The following is a 24,165-nucleotide window of genomic DNA, read 5'->3' as shown; positions in this document are numbered from 1 at the left end:
CAAGTGTTATTATTAAATTAACCATCCGATTGGTTTCGCGTACTAATTCGGCACGCTAGTAGGTTGGAACCAAACATGGTATACAGGATATTAGTTGTATGTGATCGCCTTTAGCTACTCGATAGTCTAATAAGCACATTTGTATGTAAACTATACTATTTGTAATGCGTAATTCTTAATGCGTAATCGATTTCTAATATTTAGACTGTCGAAGCTAGTTTCGTTGCCATTTTAGATTTAGTTAAATTACTATAGTTACTTGTGTTAATTTCCTACGTGACTATTGGCTTCCTTACAATATCAGACTCGGATATTAAAATTATTGAAATTTTTTATTTGAAATTGCAGTATTTATGACAACAGTTTGAAATGATCGGCGTTTGATAGTGTAACGACTTTGGTTTCAAATGCTTTATTTGGTTAAACTCTTGAACCCGGTCTTGTGATTGTATTTAAGTTTGTTACCATAGTTTAGTTTAAGTTAAAAATGCAATGGCCTACGTCGAAATTGTAAGATTTGATTTTTAATAAAGCATTTCACTTACATTGTGGTGTATTTATTTGCCTTGTTCCTATATTATTTAGAAACAGTAAGTCTCAATAAGTCATAATAGTAATAATCCTATGTTATAAATAATTTGGCGGGCCCGATTTTATTTTGAAAATTAAGTATAAATAACTTGAAACAATGGAACTGCCTAAGGCGGGAATCAAACCCACGACCTTCCGTTTGCCGGGCGACTGCTCTTCCAACTGAGCTACTTAGACACTGGATGAACCCGTCGAAATTTTCAAGTGTAATACGCTGTTACGGTCAGCGTTTATTTCTTCGCAAACTGGAGTAGGACCTTGGTCCATACTTGGCATATCCCAAATGTTCATAATAAGGAAAAAAATAAGTAAAGGACATCATCATAAGTCATAAAACAAAAAATACAATGTACCAATAATATTTTTATTCAAACCTGCATCGGATACACTTGCGCCACATCTGGCAACATTAATATAGGCACTTGAACATTTTGGTTCCTATTCTGCAATCGGTTTATCAACAACCTTAGACTGGGGTCTGATTCTGGAGTCGGCGTTGGCATTGGCTTTTTGAACGGAAGTCGCTGACCGATACCGGATATGATACCGGCGATTCCATTGTAGATCCAGGAGATGCTGTCAGGCACGTTGATTTCTATAGGAAGGAACGGGATAGCAGATATCAAGCCTCCTATAGACAATCTTCCTCTATTTGAAATGAGTAGAATGGCTTTCTTTGGTTCTGTCTCAGGATTTGGTTCCATATTTGGTTCAGCATCTATGACTACAGAATCGTTGGTTTCATCTTGTTCGTTAGTTTTCGTTTTTACATTGGCTTGTTTCGTGAGATCGTTGTTTTGGTTAAAATTATTTAATTGTCCTTCTGGTAGTAAGATCATTAGCGGTGCGTCTTGCCGTCTGGAAATCAGAAAGTGGTTTAATTTTATTGCATTAGGAAGTGACTTAGTTTTTATTATCTGTTTTAAATTTCATCAAGAGGGAAGTGAAAGTGATTTATATTTTATCCTCTTTATCTTACTTGTGATGCTAATTAGTTGTATAATATTACGTTTGATGATTATTTTTCGATTATCGTAATAAATACGTAACTTTATGTAGTCAGGTGTACTAATTATAATAAAAATATAAAAATAGTTTTACGTGCAAATTGGATTCCTAAATACGTCTTTATGTTCAGAAATATCTTACACGTACTTTATTTCTTTATTGAAACAATAAAAAATAGATGGATTTACGTAATAACTGGGAGGCATTCTCTCCCAGTCAACTATCAGACAAAACACTTAACTATAAATGTAAAATAAAAACTTACTGTATCGCCTGCGGGTAGTAGTTATTCAGTTCGTTCACCATCTGCAAGTTCTGCAAATTCTGCAGCTGCTGTAACTGCTGCAACGCGAACAGCTGATGCTGCAGCAGTTCCTCTGGCGTCGGTTGCAAAGAGAGCTGGCTTTGGTACTGAAGCTGTAGTGGAGCCGAGCTTATTGGTAATATTTGAAAGCACAGCATCATCAACATGGTATAGGCAGTCATCTTGGTGTAACGATTCATGATTGTGTTGGTTTCAATCTTCAAAGTACTAAACTCCTTTCAATCCTTTGGCTCCTTGTGTTAGCCTTAATTTATTGCTAGTGTGATACTTTATTCCCTGAAGGTTTATTTATAATCACAGTGTTTATCTTTGGAGTTGTCTTCTTGAAATAATTAATTTCAATTCACTGCGTCTCACATTGTTTTGAAGTCCTCACACTGTAGTTGACGAGATAACCAACGCGTTAAACCTCTTTAACTAAACTCACTGTTCTTTTAATAAATCCACGGTAACTACTAGCAGTCCACTCTTTATTTCAATTACAACACAGGGTGTGTCCCGTGCGACACCGACTTCAATTGTGGGCAGGGCGCACGCGCATCCAAGTTGTCATTCAACACAGTTAGTACGTGGCCTACTGGAGTGACCTTCTTAGCTTTTCTTTACAAGGTTCGTCCTTGTTTTCACTCGGATTTTGCTTTTTTATTGTAGTTTGGTTTGATTGTCTCGAAATAAGATTGGATCCTTGAGAATCGCTTCTGTGTGGTTGGTTGGTCGACAGTCTTTTCTCAGAAACAGGCAGAAAACATTTTGTGAGCGATAAATTTACAGATATAATTGCTTTAACACGTGTTTATTTGACTCTTAGCCCCAAATTAACATTACTAATGTTTTAAACTTCCATGGTCACTAACATTAGAATAGTTGTCAACGGGATTGCTACCATGTACCTTTTTATTTACGAGCCACCGATATTTCGGCACTGTTGCAAGCGCCATGATCACGGAGAGATCCATGATCATGATAAACAAAAAGATACATGTCAGTAATCTAATACTTCTTTACTATGGTGTATAAATTTACTAGCTAGATAGAATAAGGATATGTGCTTAGACACGACTGTAATAAAATAACCACCGCGACAAGAGGTAAGCCGGATAATTAGTTTTAAAGAGATCATAACAATATCTATAATATTATTATCTATAATAACTTATAGGTGTAGGTATGAAAACAATTTTTTTGCACTCCGCACCATTGGCACCACCCTATACCATAGTTTGTCCTTGAATGTAATTAACGATTATTTAGGTTTTGAAGTTAATGACTGCACAGTTATCTTTGCTAATTATCGTAAATGACAGCCCTAGTTACTATTCAAAAGAGGTTACAAATCTAAATCTAAGATTAATCCTGAGATTCGTCATGGTCATATACCTACTTACATATTTGTGTCTGATAAACATTTAGGCTGAGTTGCACCACCTAACTTTGACCGTCACTTTGACGAGAACCGTACCTCTAGTACGAAAAACTTTCGAGTTCGTTTCGTTGCGTATTCAAAGTGTCATCGAAAAATTTTGTATGAAAAATTAAACAGCGCCCCCTAGGGCGGCTATAATATAGGGGGCGCTGTTTAATTTTTCATACAAAATTTTTCGATGACACTTTGAATACGCAACGAAACGAACTCGAAAGTTTTTCGTACTAGAGGAACCGGTGTTTTTTGTATGGAGTTTGACAGATTTTTGACGTTTGTCAAAGTTAAAGTAAGATGGTGCAACCCAGCCTTATAGTTAATGTTACTAAATCAAACCCATTGCTAAGCCCGTTGCGCGATGCACAAGCACACTTGCGCCATGGTATCATGGCAATTATATGCAATGTAATGAGTGACCTATTTAAACTGTCGCACTTCGATGTCGATTGAATAAATACAAATAAAAGAATCAAACTTGTTATTCTTGACATTATTCATGACCGTGTTTTTTATGAATATCATATTGATATAAATTGTAATAAAGCTACCCTATTAGGAAGTATCGACGTACAAGAATGATGTAGAGTCGAAAGTAAACTGCTTAGCATGCAAGTGCTGGAGACACGCACATTATAATAGCGTCGTAAATTGTATTAAACGATTAATATTATAATTTTAACACTCGCTTTATTCTATGGTTTCGGCCGCGTTTTCTGTCCATACTTGGACTTACTGTCAATTTGCACTTATAAAATATTTGTTACTAAAATGGTTGTACATCATAATTTAATCACATGTTTTACAAATAGTCTGTTACGTTTTTAATCAATTTTCTCAATAATCATCAAAAAGAAAACGACAATTGACAAGAGTAAAAGAAAAGTTAACTATGTTCCGTATAAATAAATGGAAGAAATATGTAATTTTCATATGCGGATCAAACAGACTCACTATCGTGTTCAATCGTATATCTATCAAGATGCCTCACGCAAGTCGTCGATTATATTTTTATTACTTTAAGTTTTTGCAGACATTGTTCCAAGATGCATTTGATTAACAAAAAATACTAACGCGAAAATCACCGATGTGTCGGCACTATTATATTGACTTTCACTACGATTGATTACACTTAATGCTGCAGTTTGGTTTAGAATGTGTTGATTTTAAGTTATGTTGACTGCGCTGAGATTATAATCAATAAGTAATTGATTACAAAGAAAATCTTTGTCAATTTCTCGTGTAACGTTCTATGCGAAGTGACTTGTCCATTATCAAGCTTGCGTGTTAATTGGATTTGTCAAGCAAATAATATTTTATGATTTTATTAAAAAGTGTTAAACTGATGAATCTTTTTTATTCTGAAATATATAAACACGAAAGAAATTATACAGATTTCATTGGCTAGTTTATACAAGGCTCTTTCTGGCTCACTGTTAATAGAAAGAGGTAGAGCTATACAATAAAATACAATGGTTTTGTGGTTTGCTAAAAGAGAAATGATGTATTCAGCATAGTGAAATTTCTATTATGTTGGGTAGGTATTTGATTTTAAGATTGGTTTTGAAAAGCGGCCATAAAGCTAAAATTAGCTCCCTAAGTTATTTGCGCGGACTATGGTAGCATAGCATTGGTTAGATGCTGGTGTCATCAAAAATAACGTAGGTACAAAGGTACCAACAATTAGAATTATATTCAATAAATATTCATGACTTCTAGTTTAAATAATTTATTTTTTCTTTTGAAACATTTTTAAGTGTATAAAATAAAAATAAAAAAATCTTTTCGATTATAATATGAGAGGTACCGCAACCACAAAAAAATCGGGGATTGGGCATTTGATGAAGGTTTGTGTCAGTCATGTAGTGAATTGGCAAAAATGCAATATTGGTCCTCTTAGCAGCATCAAATAATACGATTAAATTTTAATTTTATAAGGACTAAGTAACCTGCATCGTGTAATATCTTTGAACCTACGAAAGTCGATTTCTTATCAATTACTGTAACATAAAAAAACTGATTCATATTCATGAGATGAACACCCCGTCCGCTGTAACGCACTCGCCCGACAAGTTTCCCTGGGCGAAATGGTTTCTAAGAGATTTCCATGTTGCCTTCACGGCTAGGCTTGTTATTGAATAGCATTTAATAAGTTAATAACATTCTTTCAAGAAGTACATGTTCACCTGTATAATACGACAAGTGACTTACGAATAATCAGCGACCGTATAATGAGATATATGGTGATTACTAATGGGTAGCAAGCAACATACTTAATACGCTAACGAATGGCGACAATAGTCCAACGGTGAACGTGTCAGACTGGCCAGCTCGAGATTCGAGAAATGCTGGTGCAAACCCCATCGCCGCTGGACTAATGTGGTGAACGAATGATAGTAACAGTAATATAATTATTTAACTTGACACGAGGTATTAATTAATAATTTGCGAAAAACATACGGCGTGCATAAATACGGAAACCTAAAAAGATAGAAAATTAGGCTGATTGCATCTTACTTTAACTTTGACAAACGTCAAAAATCTGTCAAACTCCATAGAAAATACGCCGGTTATCGTTATAGTTACGGTCAAAGTAAGATGGTGCAACCCAGCCTGTGACTCCGAGGCTGTGGTTCTAACGAGGCATTGACAACTTTCTTCCAGCCCTCACAGATAAATCTTGCATTTAATCTTTGACAGTCGCAGGGCATAAAATAGAAATACACAGAAGGACGTCTGTTTTAGTTGGTGCTGGCAGAATTGATGCCACCATATTTAGCTTTTGTAAAATAACTTATAGTTCAAAACTAATGAAAAATATTTTTCTCTAAGGGTGGATTCGACCAAACAAGAATAAATATTAATCTCAGAATAAACTTGTCATTTTGACTTATTTCCCATATTGAAACTATCAATATGCCTAACTTATTCTTCAGTTAAAAGTTATCCGACGGTGGTAAAATCAGCCCTAAGCCAGTTACAGGGTTAAAGCACTAATTTCCATCAACCCTGATGTCAAATTGAATGAACCCCGATAGACGACTGACTCGAGAATCAATCGAAGCGACAAAGCCAGTGTCTTCCGGAATATGGAATCGTTTGTGTCCCTCCTGGGAATTGTTCCATCATCATCATCATCATCATCATCATCATTTCAGCCATAGGACGTCCACTGCTGAACATAGGCCTCCCCCAATACTTTCCATGTTGATCGATTGGTAGCGGCCTGCGTCCAGGATTGTTCCAGGAACCACGATATTCCTATGTCATATGTGACTCTCTTACGAACACATTGGATTTCAAAATGAATTTTATTCTATGACTTATTCGACAGTCTGTATTATAGCACTACTTAAAGCAGTACCCGGCACGCAAAAGGCATTACTTGATGTTAACATGAAAAACAACATCTCTTGGATTTAAATGCAAAATCCCTAATGACATGCTGTGGATGTTAGTCGCACGTATAACCTCGATTCCGATTCAATAACGTCAGCTGTACAGGATGTATACGCATGTCCCACGCTGAACCAGGTTTACTGCGCCGCGGTGCGCAGTGACATGCAATAAAGCTATCATGATTATAAATAACTGGATCCAGAACCTAATTATGTACAGTTGACACACATCGGGCAAATTGCTGCTGATGGCCGCTTGCCTACATAACTAATGCTTTTCTACGTCTAGTATTTTATCTCTTCCTTGGCGGTTTGTATCTCTAGGTTTAATCTGTTTGATGGAACTCTAACTAGCTTGTACACGCGTTTTCTTTTGTGACGATTTCGATAAGTGATCCTACTCAAATTCTCTGTTTTGCTTAAGGTTAGCTGGCAGATAATGCCATATGGCATTAAGTTCGCTTGTTGTACTGCTTTTTTTGTGTGTGAAAAAAAAAAGATTTTAAATAAATAAATAAGAGGTAGGTACCTAAATACTTTTCCCGGAGAACAACAGATAGCGCTGCTTGTGCCAAGGTGCTTTGAAACGACGCTAAAAACTAGATTTAATTATATTCTGTTCACTGATATCTGTATAGTTGAAAATTTTATCAAAATTGGTCCAGTGAGTACCTATTTACAGATCGCGTGAAGGAGTTACCAACTCCATCCACCTTCGCGATTGCCTTTTTAAGAATAAAGTACTAGTACCGTATTTGCTCAAAGCGTGGTGGGTAATTGGACACAATTTAGGAATAACACACAGGTGCTTTTCAAAAAGGGATACAACTTTTGTTTCGTTTTCAATTTTGTAATGTAGAGCAATGTAATCAACATTAATTTTCCTAGCCCAAAGTTTAACTGTCTGATAACGTTGTTATTAAATTGGCATTAAGTTTGTCGTACCTTACCAATTTCTCTGATTTTAAAGATTATCTGAATTATTAAGGTTTTTGCCCCGAGATTTAGTTCGCAGGCTTGTGTAATTTAGACAAGACAGTTGCTGTACTTAACATAGCGAATAAAATCTAAATTTTAGATTGAAACTTCAGATTATCTAAGGTTGTAAATTCATTTATGTATCAATATTTTTAATGAATGACCACAGGCTGTGGTTGACTTGTCAACGCATACATTTAATTTACCTTTTTTTTAAAAGAATAACTTATGGAAAGATGATTGTTAGTCGCAAAGCATGAAATTCATGAGTTTCTTTCACTGCTTCTTCTGACTACAGGTGGTTCACATTATTGTACCATAACTGTAGTGGTAAGTTATTAATAAAGGGGGTTACCTAATGGTAAAAAAAATTACAACTGACTTTGAAAGCAATGAATGATTTTTTGTGAATGTTATCTTGAATTAATGATTTTATGGTACCACCTAACTGAAGCATTGATAATAAAAGTTGTAATAGTTCGAATATGTAAAAGCGCATTTTGAAAGCTTGCAATTAAAAAGTTAATCACTTTTTTTATGTCTATAAACTTTTATAATACTATTACTTATTTATTACTATTTTCAGTAGGAGTTATGTTTAGTAGTAAACTCCTGTTTATCGGTCCATAAAATGAGTTGAAATTCTTTTGAAAGGGAATATTAATATAGTTTTGCCTTTTGTAATAAATCGAGATAATATAACCGACGATTATGGAAAGATTTTGTTTTGATTCTGATGTTGCACAGTTAAAGTTGTTACAGTCGGTTATTGACTAGCCTCAGTACTTTCGATTTGAATAATTTTACCTCAAGTCATTATGTTTTTGTGTGTATGCTACGAGTATTTAGTGTATCATAATTAAGAATAAGTTGACCAGTTTTATTAAAACAGTTTATTTACATTTATGGATGAAACATAGTGCAAATCACTGAATATAAATATTAAATATCTAAGAATAAATTAAATTTATATTGTTCTAAGAGATCTAAGGTATCGTTAAGTGTCCTCAATAATAATAATATGAAAATCACGTGACTGTAATACAGACTAATTTCAAATGACATAAATCCATTTAACTTAGAATTATGGCAAGAATAAATAGAAATAGCTGCTAAAACCTCGACACTAAATAATAATAAATGCTTTTACTGAAATATCACGAAAAGTCCGAATTGGTTAGAACTGATCACTAGTTGCTGGGTTTGTCGTCGGGCTGCCCGTCGTCCACCACGACGTCGATTTCGACCTCGTAGGTCCCCGGCTTGNCCGGCTTTGTCCTGGAGGGTCGCACGATGACTCCCGGCATCCTGGCCTTTTGTAGCCCATCAATTTCGTTCTCAGCTGCATCCGCAATCGGAACCTCCTGCTGAAGATGTTGCGGCTCCAAAGGAATATCGGCGTGGACGCTCTCTATCGCCGGCTTCCTCACCGACATCAAACCCTGCACCCGTTGGACCAGGTACTCCAAGATGGGCCCGAACCTCGAGACGCCGTCGGTGGTGAGTAAGAATCGGTCGGGCGCGTCCTGCCTCGGCTTGAGCAGGAACATGTTGAAGTTGAGCGTCCGGCGCACCGGCCTCGCCACGACCTGCGCGGCACAGGCTATCGCGACGAGGATGACGAGGGCTCGCGGAGACATGTTGCGACGTGCGGCCAGCACCGCTCGAGGGTCCACACTGCGGCCGCTGCGCCGGCGCCCCGCACCTAAGCTCACATAACGGGGCTCCAGCAAAAAGATCGTAATTGCCTGCTGGACGGCGGCCGTATAATTGCGAAGTCTCGACACCTTTCGTTTGGAAAGCGCCAACTTAATTTGAGTGAGTCATCATTATCGATTCGCCGATCTGCGGAGACCTTAGGAAGTTTCCGAGCGGCGTTGTCAATTGTTACCTTATCGCTGTTTCGTTCTGAGATGCGGGATCAAGTTATGTTGGTCGTTGTGTTGCTATTATGATGCCAATATAAAGGTGCAAATGCTCATACACTGCTGCAAGTATTTCTTCGATGTAATTCATGTGCATTGACTCTTATGCTGAGAAGATAAGTTTTAGATTCCTTTGACGGGACTTTTGCGAAGTGGCGAATGCACATTAGTTTTTTTAACGTATTTACTTACAGACATCAATCACGGAGAATATAAAGCAGGTGATGGATGTTAGAATAATGATGCAGTATCAAGGCCACCCGATACAGGTCAGTAAAATATTCGAAATGCGGTTTGTAGAATTCGCATTGTTCTTGGAACTCTCGCTTGGTGTAATTGTGGATATTTTGTGGGCAATTTGCGAAACAAATTGCGGATTTGTCAGTGATACATGCCAATTTGTCTTCTGAAGTGTGGCAGAAGATTGGTCATAATAAACGGAGTTATGAGCAATTGTTGTACAGTTTGAGTTGCGGGTTTTGTCTTTTTGCTGAGAAATGATTAACTTACTTCTGCAATAACTAACTAAACTTAATTGCATCTTTATAAAATTTACAGCCGCTTAGGATATAGTTTTCCAGGATTAAACTAATTTATTGCGGGATATGCAAGTTTAATATGAACCGGAATGAGCGCAGACGGGAGCCTCGGGAGCAGTCCATTTAATAAACTCAGTTTTATTATTATCAGGAAGTCATTTACTTAATTTAATTTATCACTTTCCAGTTGCATTAGAAAATTATAAAATCTTGTTTCCCTAGGATACAACAGAAGTGGAATAGTACGTTAAAATGCAGCTATCGATTGGTGTTAGGACTTTTAAAATTGCATTGGTTTCAGAGTTACTTACAAACAATTTATCAATAGTTAGTTACAAGCAATTTATCAATATTTTTTGCATCGCAAAGATATGTAATTACATAAATAAGCATTTATTGTTTCCGATTGTAATTGCGTATCGCAACGACCAATAAATCGTGGCTCGTTTCACGACGCTAATCATCGCATCTTCGATCAGTAAAAACGGTCTGCCCATTCCGATCTCGTTGGAACTATGTAATAAACTTCGTTCTAAAGATTGCAATTAATTAACAACAAGTTATCTCCGCTCGCAATTAAATCATGTTTATTTCCTATCACGTCTACTGAGACATAATTGCAAGACCAATTTTCTTTGTGGATCATAAACCAGAGAATGGAATTTGTTCGTTTGTTTCCATCAACACAAAATGTACCTTACGACTTAATCTTTAAAGATCAAACAGATATTTTCATCTGAATGCGTCTATGATACGTTGCATGTGTAGACTGAAAAGTTTTTAGTAATCAAAACTGGGTCTTAGTCACAGGAGTTAAAGTTGAAGGTTATTTTTTGTTACGGCATCGTTGCAGTGGCTGGAATGTTTATGAAGGCAGATGCCCACAGGATGAAGCCCGTTACGGGTCCATTCGCAATAATGTACAGAGAGCACATCAAGCTAATCACAGCATCTTATGTAGTTTATAATAAGTGCTATTTTGGTGTAAAAATGTAAAATGTGTGTTTTGCTGTCGACTGTACCTCTTGTATAAGGCTAAGAGCTCATACTTTGTTCACGGTTCCCTGCGTTTGTGATTGATGGAGTTTTCTTCATTTTATTGGCAGGGTCATATTGATGTTGCAGTTTAATGCACCATAACATCGATATATATATAATTAAATTTATTTTTGCATATAGGCTTTTAAAAAGCACTTTTACACGTCTCAGTATTAACCCTACCACTGCTTCGGGACAATAAATGGGCCAGTGCTGAGAAAAGCAGCGCAAGAAACTCAGTCACTATTGTCAGCCTCATTTTCAAGGGTATTACACGTCGAACTTTGCAATTTCGGTGCACTTATGACCGATTTAACTATTACCAAAACACTAAAAGCAGTAGAGAACACTAACAAGAAGAACTTTTTACTTTTAAACTTCCTAGCAAACAAGAATCTTTTACATAATATAAATTAAATGCAATAAAACTTTAAAGGAATTCTAGCCGGTGACCTCTTATCTCTACCATCGGTAATATTTCTGCAATATATTACAACTCTTCAAATTATCCCTATCCCTATCTTTCGTGTACCCTTAGCCCAACGGTAACGGTAGCAGAGCAGAGCTCGGATAAGTGATGTGGTTTGCTTCATTAGGGCTCTCCTATGGCTTGTAAGTCTGACTCTAAGGACCCACCGAAAGCTTTAAGAGCTTATAGACCTCATACAGGTTGTAGTTTTTTCTGACTTATATACTTCCTTTTGTAATAAGTCAAATGAATTTAAAAGAGTTTTGATTACGTCTGTCTATACTGAACACTAGCGGCCGCCCGCGACTTCGTACGCGTAGATCCCGTTTAACCCCCTTAGGAGCTGAATTTTTTAAAATAGACGGGCTTAGTGATCACCTACGTTCTAAAGAGAACCCCATGCAAGTTTAAGACTCCTAGCACTTGTAGTTTCTGAGATTTCGTGATGAATGACCTTTCGCTTTTATAGATATATAGATATAAAGATACCATATTACTTAACAGCTTCAAAGAATGAGAGAGAGTTATGATCTTCGTTCGTTCGTTTCAGCCGAAAGACGTCCACTGCTGGACAAAGGCTTCCCCCAAGGATTTCCAATGATCTTACCCAAACATTATCTTCAACGAAAGAGACCGCTCTTACAAAAACAAAAAAAACGTATAAAAATATTTTCCAAATTCAAAAATCATTATTCTATGACTATTGTAAGTACATACTTACCTATCAGACTCAAATCTATCGATCTATACTAGATGTTAAAATTATTTGCTGGATCGTATCCACATAACCTCAAGGCTTTCAAGACACGAGTAAATAGGCTTTTGATCTAGCTCGCTCCATTACAGATTGTATCTAAACCCTTCGGGTGAAGCTGTGATCAAGGCCCATTCATTTTAAATACCGCTGACCATTTTTACTGCTGCTGTATAGAGCTTTTAAGTTAGTTGTGCTTGAAAGCCCAGCGCAACTTTTCGATTTACAGTCACTTTAGAAAAAGACATCAACGCGCTAGTTGAAAAAATCTACATGTATTAATTTATAATTATTTTTCCGAATGTTACGTTTAATTACATCTATACTTTTAGTGATCGATACTGATGCCAAAAATGCAATCAGTAAAATTTTTGTCTGTCTGTCTGTATGTTCCTTATAGAAATAAAAACTACTCGACGGATTTTAACGAAACTTGGTAAATTATTCTTCATACTCCTTGGCAGGTTAGAGTATACTTAGGAATTCCCACGGGAACGGGAATTAGCGGGAAAATCTTTTTCTATGAAAAATCTAAACCGCTTAAGTTAGACGCTTGAAATTTGGCATGCAGGTACCTTAGTAAACTTAAAGCTTAGTTACAACAGGATATTGCAAAATTCCCACGGGAATGGGAGTTAGCGGGAAAAAACATTTGTATGAAAAAATCTAAACCGCGTAAGATAGATGAAGGGTAAAACGGGATCCACGCGTATGAAGTCGCGAGCGGCCGCTAGTTTAGTAATATAATTTCAGGATTATGGCTTTTATTTTGGCCGACATCTAGTGTTGATCATTATTTTCGCCAATAAAAACCCAACCAGTGAAGGTCAAGTTTTCAGTCAGAAATTAAGATGTCTTTTTGTACACATTAATTCGTTCATCGTTATGTTACCTTCTCTTCTTACACTGATTAAGTAATTTACACCCGTATTCACAAACATTACTATGAGGTCTCACAGTGCGCGTGGACGCACAGGTTCACACACGAACCAATCACAGAGCTCTATTCATCGCTGTGCGTTCGATTTGCTGCTTCACTTAAGCAAGTCGTTGTGTCAAGCCAAATGACGTCTACTGCTGGACAAAGGCCTCCCCTAAGGTTTTCCATAATTCTTTGCGAGCTCTGCGATTCTCTGCGAGCTATGTGCCCCGCCGCCCTTCCACTTTGGTTCGCCTGCGGAACTAAGCAAGTATCGTTTGTGATTTTTTTAATGCTTAACAAGGCAGGTATTTGACCACAATCGCACCTGATGTTAAGTGGGATGTAATCTAGGATGGTACATATCTACCTTGTAAGTGCCTATTCACTCTACTTCTATACATATATAAAACTCAAAGGTGACTGATTGACTGACTGACTGACTGACATAGTGATCTATCAACGCACAGCCCAAACCTCTGGACGGATCGGGCTGAAATTTGGCATGCAGGTAGATGTTATGACGTAGGTATNGTAGGCACCCGCTAAGAAAGGATTTTACGAAACTCCACCCCTAAGGGGGTAAAACGGGATCCACGCGTACGAAGTCGCGGGCGGCCGCTAGTATATAATATGAATGTTTCTCTCTTTACTAGTGGCTGTTTGCCCTACAATCCGAAGCACTGATAATGCCTCCATGATATGACGGTCCCCATAAACTGGTTAATCTAAACTGGCGTAAGTGTCCGTTAACTTACGAGTCGCACCCTCGCAGTGTATCTCGATCCGAGCAGACCGCTAGGTGGCGTGGCAGCCAGCTAATGAGCACTAAGTTTTAGGGTTGCCAACGAAAATTAATTGGATACAAAATCCAACAAAACCAATATGCTTCTTCTTGCATCGTGAGTCCGAGACATACCCTAAGGCCCAGAACAGACGGTGAAACGCAACTGCAACGAAACTGCAACTGCTAGTTACTTTTGAGTTGCATCTAAGTTTCTGCCATAGTGTCCGTTGAGAGACCACACATGACGCGACTAGTTTGAAACTTTCAGTTTCATTCATCAGAATCATCCGAAAGTTGCAGTTTCGTTGCAGTTGCGTTTCACCGTCTGTTCTGGGCCTAACGCCTCTGAGATTAACTAAGCTGATTTTTTATTTTTAACATTAATAATTTAATAAATAATGGCATGTTTTATCTCAGCCCTGGATAGCTTTGTAGTTTGAACATTTCGTTATCTTCTTATTTGTGTAACTTACCAAAATCATGTGATGTAAAAGCTCGCTATAATCATTTCAGCCATAGGACGTCCACTGCTGAACATAGGCCTCCCCCAATGCTTTCCATGTTGATCGATTGGTAGCGGCCTGCGTCCAGCGCTTCCCTGCTACCTTTACGATGCCGTCAGTCCACCTTATAGGTGTTTTCCGGTACGCGGCCTCCACTCTAGAACCTTGCTGCCCCATCGGCTATCAGTTCTGCGTACTATGTGTGCCCTACCCATTGCCACTTCAGCTTGCTAATCCGTCGATTGCTATTCAGCTCGCTCTAATTGATAATTTTTTCTTGTCCTAGGTAGCACTCAGTAATCTTTAATATAAGAAAGAATAAGAATAAGAATGTCTTTATTCAGCATAATTATCATTTAAGGTATACAATATACAAAGCAAGAGTAATATATAGTAGAGTAGTACATAAAAAAAACCATAAAAACATAACAAACAATGATATAAAGATTGTTGTTGATAAGCGCATTTAACTCAACAAGCAACGCCTGGACCAATTCTACCAAATGTTCGTTGAAGTCCAAGGATGGTTTTTACGGCGAGAAAAAACCGATTATTTCCGGGAAAACTCTAAAAACACCCCTTTTCCTTTTCTTTTTTACATAAAAACGTTTTCTAACTAAAATGTAGAGTCAATTTGAAGATAGAACTAAGTCTGTCGGGTCCGCTAGATTTTCATAATTTTCCGTGCGTATTTAATAGGCTATAATAAAATTTAGAAAGGTAATGATCATTTAGATTTCAGAACATTAACTTCTGGCTATTACAGAACCTATAAAGACTATTTTAATTACCTCGCGACAACCTTAGCCCCGGCCGTAGAAAGCCGTCCCGCTCGGAGCCGGTCGCGTGCGCTATCGCTCCATATCTGAAGGGCTCCCGAGTAGGGCTGGCAATCCAAAATCACAAAAGCCGGACTTTGTGCTTCATTTGGCCGGACATTTTACCCTAAAAGCCGGCCATGTGAGGGGGGGGGGGGTGCATTAGTGTCAGTTCATGAGTGAGTACTATCATCATCGGTTACTATCCAACATCCTGATGCGTGCGCTTTACATGATTCTGTGTCTCGACTTTCGCCTGGCGCGGCAGCCAAATAAAAAGTCTAACAAAAGCCGGACAGGCCGGACAAGGCAATATTTGGCCGGACAAGTCCCTAAAAAGCCAAACATGTCCTGCTAAAGCCGGACGCCTGGCAACCCTACTCCCGAGAAATCATCCGGCGTTTTTGCCATTACATTTCCTAGGATTCGCAATTACAAGCCATAGTTTAGATAAGGGAAATTGTAGCTTTGTTCAGTGATAGAGTAACGAACGATTGGAGGTGTTTGTTTGAAAGATATAAGTCTGAGAAGTCGTAGTCTAGCATAGAGACTCAAGTTTAACGGATCTGAAAGAGCAACCGATAGATGAGGATTTTTTAAAAATTTTTTTTGTTGGTTCGATTTTAGTCCTAGGAGAGATTCAAAATTAAACTATTTAATTTCACTATTTTAAGTGCGATTATGTTTCACGTAAGGAGGTTTACGCGAAAGATTTCGGTTGAGAACATGCAATTAATTATTTATTGTTTGTATACTTTTTGAACCGTTTTATGGTTTTGTACATAAAGGAAATGAAATGAAAGGCACAAGTATTTAATTGTATTTATTCAATTTAATCTAAAAATACTTTCAAAATTTTTATCATCAATCAGGTACAAATTCAAATTAATATCACAAACTGACATTCTTTCTTCTGCTGCAGAAATAAATTCTTTTGTACCAATAGTTTACTTCGGATATTTCTTTTCGTTCGTGTTTAATAAATTACTACATAAAATCAAAAATATATACACGCTTTTTTAGTTGAACTCTTGAGTCTGTAGAAACATATTTAACATGGTAACTTCTTTATTTAATTTATCATTTTTTTTTTCAATTTTTAGGAAACTACACTTTCAAATGGTATTACAAAGAAAAGAGTCTCAGGAATCCTATCTTTTGTATAAGGCTTTTCACGCTCTGTTTTTAGAACGATATTCAAGACAAAATTAATCTGTGTAACCTTAATATTTTTTTGAAAGTTATACAAGTACCTACTTAGGTATGTTTCAATTGCTATCTAAATATCTACAGACCAAGAATTTTCCCAAAGTAGTGAAGTTATTGCTTGTCGCGGGAGTCAGAGTTGCGTCTGTTGTCCGCTTCCTTCTCGTTGCTCTCGCGCAGCTGAGCCAGGCGCTTCGGCTCGGCGTTTTGTTGAGAGTCTGGAAATTTAATCTAAATAGTATAAAAGGAGAAACTGACTGACTGACATATCAACGCACAGCCTAAATGGCTAAACGTAGGCACTTAAAATTTGGAAGAGACGTAGCTTAGGTGTCTTAAAGGTTCACTAAGAAAGGAATTCCCGAAATTCCCACGGGAACGGGAATTAGCGGGAAAATCCTTTTGTATGAAAAATCTAAACCGCTTAAGTTAGACGCTTGAAATTTGGCATGCAGGTATCTCAGTCAACTTAAAGCTTAGTTACAACAGGATATTGCAAAGTTCCCACGGGAACGGGAGTTAGCGGGAAACAATATTTGTATGAAAAAATCTAAATCGCGTAGGTAAAACGGGATTCACGCGTACGAAGTCGCTGGCAGTAGTATATAATAAACATTTTACCAGTTTAAAAGTACATAGAAATAAATGATAAATTATGACCATCACATTTATCTAAGATTGTAACTTGAACACACCAGTGTAGGCTTTTGCAAAGGTCAGTAATAAAAGTGTAGTTCACCATAGTTCATAAAAGCCACCAGCCCCTTTCATCATCGGGGAACCAGACACAGGTTAGCGTACCATCCCTATATTGTTGACATTCCACCAGCTCGCACTAAGCGTTTCGATGACTCTTTTATAATGCGAACAGCTACGGACTGGAATTCGCTGCCTGCTGCTGTCTTTCCCGAAGACTATAATCCGGGCATTTTCAAGGCGAGAGTGAATAGGCTTACTGGGCAGATATGTACCACCCTAGACTGCATCCCACTTAACATCAGGTGCGATTGTGGTCAAATAGTTGCCTTGTTATGCATAAAAAAAAGTATTCACCATTGCTAGCAGCTCGTGGATTGTTGGCGGTGTTGACGGGATGCGTCTGCAGCGCGATCAACTGCGACAGCTGCACGGGTCTCGCACCAGGTGGCGCTTGTGGTGCTTGTCTGTATTCAAAGAAAAAAAAAACATTTAAATTGGAGATTAATTCCAAAAAACAGCTTTTAAAAGTACCAATATCACCATAATCGGTTTTAAAGGCAGTGTATAAGCCCACCTTTCGTGCATCTTATAATTATACAGTCAATATTAAATTAAATTAAAATTAATTATATGTTTTCAATAGTGGAATCGTTATAAACAACCCGCTTTCTTGAATATTTAATGAAAGTTAGTAGTCTTATTTTCATAGAATACAAAAAGATATGATTTAACATAAGACATGCCTTTTTGAGCATGTCACGATAAATACTGAGCCACGCTGAGCGGGGGCTCGTTGGCACAGTTTATACATATACCTACCTTCTTTTTTGTCATTTAGATAGGTACTGATATAAATATTATATTCTGTGTTAATAAATTATTTCTATTCTATTATACTTAGGTTCATATCTACATAATAAATCATCATATCATACAGACTATACATTTTCACACGATACAAAAACAAGTAAAAAAAGTACATTTAGATCCCGTTTTACCTCCTTATGGGTTTTGCAAAATCCCGTCTTACTGAGCACCTAATTTATAAAAGGAGCCCCCATGAAAAATTTGAGACTCCTAGCACTTGTAGTTTCTGAGATTTCGTATGAGTGAGTGAGTCAGTCAGTCAGCCAGTGACCTTTCGCTTTTATACATATAACTGACTGCACAGCCACTTACTGGTATTGGCCGGGGTGTTCCGGCTGGTAAGCAAACTGCTGCTGCTGCGGTGCCACGAGGAAGCCAGGGTGCTGCTGGACACCAAACCGAGGGTACCCTAGCACTGGAGAGACGACAGTCTGGCCTGACGGGTCTAGGAGGACTGCGTTTTGGTAACCTGTAAAGTTTAATTTATATATTTTGTTATTGTCATCATCATCTAGACTTAGAAAATACACTTGTTTTCACTTATTAGTACCTACTCCTTTTACAAAATTCAGTATTTCATATTTTTAAAATTCTTCAGTGTTTCATATGTATATAAAATATGGATGCTTAAAGCACAGATAATATAATACTACTATTTATAGGTTAGGCCAAACCAACGCGAGCACACGCGATCAGCCGGCGTGCAGCGATGGCGATCAATGCATTTAAGTCTGGTCAAATTGCAATATTTTAGACTCTCGTGATGTAATCATGTAACTGTACCTACAGACATACTAAAGCTAGCTTAATTTTCAATAGATCTTCTAGGTCCTTTTGATTTCAAACTTGTGATTACTTATTATAATTATTATTGGATGATTTGGCAAAGGTAATATATTTTTAAAGCCATAAATATTCTAGTGACAAAGCCAATTTGTTAAAGTCTAAGATTCCTAGAGTGAAAGCCTACCATTAACATTGCCGGGGAACTGTGCACTGCCAGGATACTGCACATTTCCTTGAGGTGCTGCTGCCACTATGTAAACGGGCTGGTAACCACCAATGGTGCCAGGTCTGTAAAAGTAAAAAATGAGTTTAAATTGCATACCTAATACTGGCAGTATTAGTAACCACTGGATGAACCCAGTGGTTTGTTCGTTCGTTCATTTCAGCCAAATGACGTTCACTGCTGGACAAAGGCCTCCCCCAAGGATTTCTATAACAACCAGTCCTGCCCGCATCCAGGCGACCTTCACCAGATCGTCGGTCCACCTAGTAGGAGATCTGCTTATGCTACGTCTTCCGGCCTATGGTATACTTACTTTATGGTTACAAAACTATGTTGACATTTTTTTTGTGAAAAACAGCACATTTCAAATAGGTTTCATATACATAGATAGGTACATACCTGTAACCAGGTACTGGCATGTGCACTATGAAGACTCGCTGTCCAGGGACAAGACCAGGTATGTTTGGAGAAACTGGCGTCTGGAAAATAAAATCAGTAATTTAAATTACGCCTGACATTTTACTGTTAATGTGCTAAAGCAACTTTGTCCCGTAATCTTACGTTGGCGCTCAAAGTTATACGGCCATTCATTTAACTTTTTATACTGTACAGAAACGGTAAAATCGCGCGCGTGTCCCCTTTTTAAAATCGTAATAAACTATCCTTTATTCCATATGTCTCAAATTATCTTTATACCTACCTTTTACCAAGTAACTACAAAAACCTGCCTTGTCCTGCGAAAATAAACTAAATCGATTCAGTGGCATACCGAGTAACTTTCGTATATATTAAGTATTAATAATACCTAATAGTTTTTTTAAACTTTTATAGGTACCTGCTGTGGTGGTTGCTGTGGTTGTTGAGCTCCTGGGATGAGCTCCACTTCACTGTCAGGTTCCAAGGTCTCCAGCCGTGAAGGTGCACCGGGGCCTGCATTGGAGGCTGGAATATTTTACATAATAAAGTACAGCAAGTTTCATCTTTGTGTCAAAGATGATAAGTTAGAAAAAGGCACTAATTAATTATAAATCGTTATAATCATTATCAGATCATTTAGTCTCCAATGCAGGAGGACAACCCTCTCTCTAATTTATCACAGGCAAATGGAGGATGTGGCGAATCATGTTTCGCACAGTATCGAGTCTTATTCATAACTAACACTGAGCACAATGTTTGTAAAATAAAAATATCTGTGACGGTTTTTCATTTACCTTGTTTTTGTTGTCCTTGGTTGTAATAATTGGCCACCTCCGGGTTATCCAAGTAATAGTCTAATCTGAAATAGAGGAAAAAAAATTAGGTTTAGTTATTTTTGAAACACCTACCTACATTTATTTGTTACTTACGTCGTAATTTTTGTCCTTACTTGAATGTTATTATATTGCTCAAATAATTATTATTTAAATACTGTTTTAATAGATTTTTGATCCCTACTGACACAGCCAAAGCAAATTCACAGCAAATCTGGTTACTCCTGCTAAAACAATCATAGCAATGTCCCTCGCGTGTACTTACGGGTTAATCTGCTGTAGCTGGGCAGGCGCGTGCTGCGAGTAAAGGCGCGGAGGCGCGGGCGGCGCGGCACTCACTGCCGCGCACAGCGCTGCCAATATGAACTGGAAATAGTAAAATTATTATGTTAATAAAAAACTCATAAAACTCATTTATACACGTAGGCTTTTAAAAAGCACTTTTATGTGTACCATACCACTTTTTCAGGACAATACCTAAATGGGCCAATGCTGAGAAGAAGCAGCGCTAGAAACTAAATGATTAAGTGAAAACCAAGAGTAGCAGCGAATTAGTTTGGTCACAGGTTTGAGCCGTTTTTCTTTCAGAATACAATGTGGAAAATATTCAAATAAATGGCCCAGGCGTAGATCCATTATAAATTATGGACACTATGGGCATGCTCACAACTTAAATAGACAGCAATGACAACTTTCGCCTTGCCACCCTCCCTCTCCACACTTGGCCGATTTTTTGTTAAAATAATGTGTCCACTGCCTTTTTATGGGCTGGATCGAAGTCTGCCTTGGGCCGGTCGATTTGTTGTGCATCTTCGGAGGGTGCAATAAGCTAGCGATTCCATTAAGGCATATTCTGTAATGTGTCTGTGGATTTAAGAAGGATCGCATCAATGGAAGAATGTGATCACATTTCACGTTATTACACATCTTCGGTAATAATTAAAGAGCTATCGTTATGAGCTACAATCGGCTCTAGATTACGTCCAAATAAACATAATTACGATTCATTGAAGGATGTGTAATGTCACCTTCGCTAAGGTCCCAAAGGCCGGGTGCCGGAAAACGCTCTCTTGCGCAACGTGCGAAATCTCTCAGTGATAATGGATTTAACGCTAAGAATGCAGAGTGGGAGCCTTGGACATAGGCCTAGTGAATTTAGATTAAAATGGATCTGTTATGCAAACCACCATGAATTTGATCTCAAGACGAATTTATTTTAAAGAAGGAACAAAACAGGAAATAAAATAAATATACGGAAAACGTTACTCTTGTTAAAAGGTTGATTTTAGGATCATTGATTACCCGGTAAATGAAGTGATGTGATGAGGTGTGAGGTGCTTGATCGTCAAATTGAGCTAAGTCCGAAGTTATAAATTTGATACCTACCACATGACACGGGCCTACTTCAAAATAAAATGAATTCCTGCCATTTAAACAGATTAATAAGCAAAATAGTAATAAGTAGGTATTTCCTATGAATGAGAGTTATCTTGTACATTTCAATCTTCAAACAAAAAGGAAACAAAGCAAGGACCCTGCGCCTTTAGGGAGTTAATTGAACCTGTAAAAGTCAACATGACTCATCCTGGTTTTCCTTTTCACTTTAAAAGGCACACACAGATTGTTCTTTATTATTATGAATTTGCATGGAGATTCAATTATTTTAATGCTTTTGCAGGTTCTGCTAAGGAAAATTAATATTAAAATGAATACTTTTGGTATGAAATAAGTAGGTGAGTAATAGGCCCCCTTAATTAATGTTTATTGTCCGTGGTGCATATTATCGTTTTCATAAAGGTTACTACACTAAACCTTTGTTTGTCACCTGTCATCCGCTTTGCAACGGAGGGAAGTCGAACCTTAACTTCGAACTCCTCCTATGTTCTTCTGCTTAATTTCGTTACGGGTCCAATGACAGTTTAACTTTCCCCCGGGACAAACTTGACCTTCATTGGTTGGGTTTTTATTGGCGGTTAAGCTGCGCGATGTAGACTTTCGTAGGTGAGACAGAAATCAACGCATAGCCGCGGGCATAAGTTAGTATATGATAAAACGTGTCACCGTTCATTTGCTACAATAAATAAATCAACAATTTATTACAATAGTGATGTCAATGGTGCGATTACCTAATTGCTATTAAACTATTCAAAGCATTCGAACCCAAGACATCGACGATTACCGAGAAAAAATAACCGTCTGCTTTGAATGTGCCGCAGACGAGAAAAACAACGCCATTGTCTCATCTTTCCGCAACAATATTGATACAACGCAAAATAGTATGATAAATAGATAAAATCAGCAGATCGATTGATAAAGTCGATTCAATATTTTTTTTATTAACATACTATAAGTATATAGTGACGCACTTATTCGATTTACAAGATCTTTACTCATTAAGACAAAGTACATTATTACAAATTTTACATTATGCCACACAGCATAAACACAAACATGATAGAGGGTAGACAGCAAACAAATACTAGTTGCAAATTCGATGAGTATTGAACGTAATTTTTTAAGGCGGTGGTCCAAGTTACGAAATATTTTTTAAATGATTTTTATTGTACTCTAACATTTTTTTTTAAAAAGGCTGACTTGTACCAACATACTTGAACTTTCTCCATACAAAAAACGCCGGTGATCGATAGAGTTACGGTCAAAGTTGGGTAGTGCAACTCAGCCTAAGCGAATTCGCATCTCTCACGACTGTTGGAGTAATGTTGTGTCAGGCCTGGCTCACTCCGCGCGGTACATCCGATAATTACCTACAGCGAAGCGCCCCGCCGGCGGGTATTATATCAGTCGAGCGTCACGCGCGCGCCCGTCAGGACGCTGGCGTGCGTTGTAATACCTAATTCTNCGGTCGCCGAGTAGGTACGTAGAATTTCGTCCAATGACCCCAAGCTGTCCATCTTTTTCGCTCGCACGAATCTATGTTGCTGTCGCGCTCGCACACTCACTGCGGCCGCCCGTCGCACAATCGCGACAGCAATAGGTATAATTACGCGCGAGCGATAAGGATGGGTAGCTTGGGGTCATTGGCCAAACTTCTACTTGCTCGGCGACCGGACTATATGTGAATATTCGACTCAGATTCCGTTTGTTGTGTGAAGTGGCTAATCATTTGTGTATAAGCTGTCGTGGAGATATTGGTAAACGGCGTAGATACACCTGGGCTTCGTGAGAGGAAGGTTTTATAAATATTGCTCAGATTATAATGGATGAACTGGTGGAAAATGAAGTAACATGAAAACTACTTTTTTGTCACTTAAATAACTGAATAGACAATGAACCCACACTTTCGCACTATAATGACAGATGCTTCAAATAACTAGTTCTAGCAATATCAATAATCATTATATGATTCTCTGCACTTTAAAAAATCAATAAATGCATGAAAATGATGAATCATCGAACTTGTATAACTTGGTTCAGAGCGGTCCTACAACTTTTATGCCATATTAACTATTGCTCCAAATAGCTAGATACGCACCAATTTTTTTTGTTGGCCGGCACTTTCAGAAAAGGCCCAAAAATGTATGAAGCCTGAATGATCTCCTTTAATCAAGTAATCTGAAGATAACTTCTAATAATTATAAAGTTTTTTTACTTACTAAATAACATCTTCGAATGGTTTTATGTAAGGCGAATTCTTCATAGTCTGC

At 37.7% G+C, this 24,165-nt stretch overlaps 2 protein-coding genes across 2 annotated transcripts; both read right to left on the bottom strand.

The window, feature by feature from the left end:
* Nucleotides 1-959: 959 nt before the first annotated feature.
* On the bottom strand, nt 960-2,421 carry LOC114362998 (uncharacterized). Its single transcript, XM_028318586.1, has 2 exons — nt 1,865-2,421; nt 960-1,449 (listed from the first exon to the last, which is right to left on the bottom strand). Exons 1-2 carry the CDS (start codon nt 2,101-2,103, stop codon nt 960-962), a joined length of 729 nt encoding a protein of 242 aa, XP_028174387.1. The 5' UTR covers nt 2,104-2,421.
* Nucleotides 2,422-16,410: 13,989 nt separating this feature from the next.
* LOC114363006 (calcium-binding protein P) lies at nt 16,411-20,866 on the bottom strand (the record flags this gene model as incomplete). Its single annotated transcript, XM_028318598.1, has 8 exons — nt 16,411-16,893; nt 17,729-17,838; nt 18,554-18,710; nt 19,212-19,315; nt 19,650-19,729; nt 20,086-20,192; nt 20,462-20,526; nt 20,766-20,866. Coding segments are annotated over 8 exons (828 nt in total), but the record flags the coding sequence as incomplete, so codon positions are not given.
* Between the last annotated feature and the right edge of the window lie 3,299 nt (nt 20,867-24,165).

Source organism: Ostrinia furnacalis, unplaced genomic scaffold, assembly GCF_004193835.3.
Source record: "Ostrinia furnacalis isolate ACB-3 unplaced genomic scaffold, ASM419383v2 OfSCF6937, whole genome shotgun sequence".
NCBI lineage: Eukaryota > Metazoa > Arthropoda > Insecta > Lepidoptera > Crambidae > Ostrinia > Ostrinia furnacalis.
This window is presented reverse-complemented; position numbering and strand designations above follow the sequence as displayed.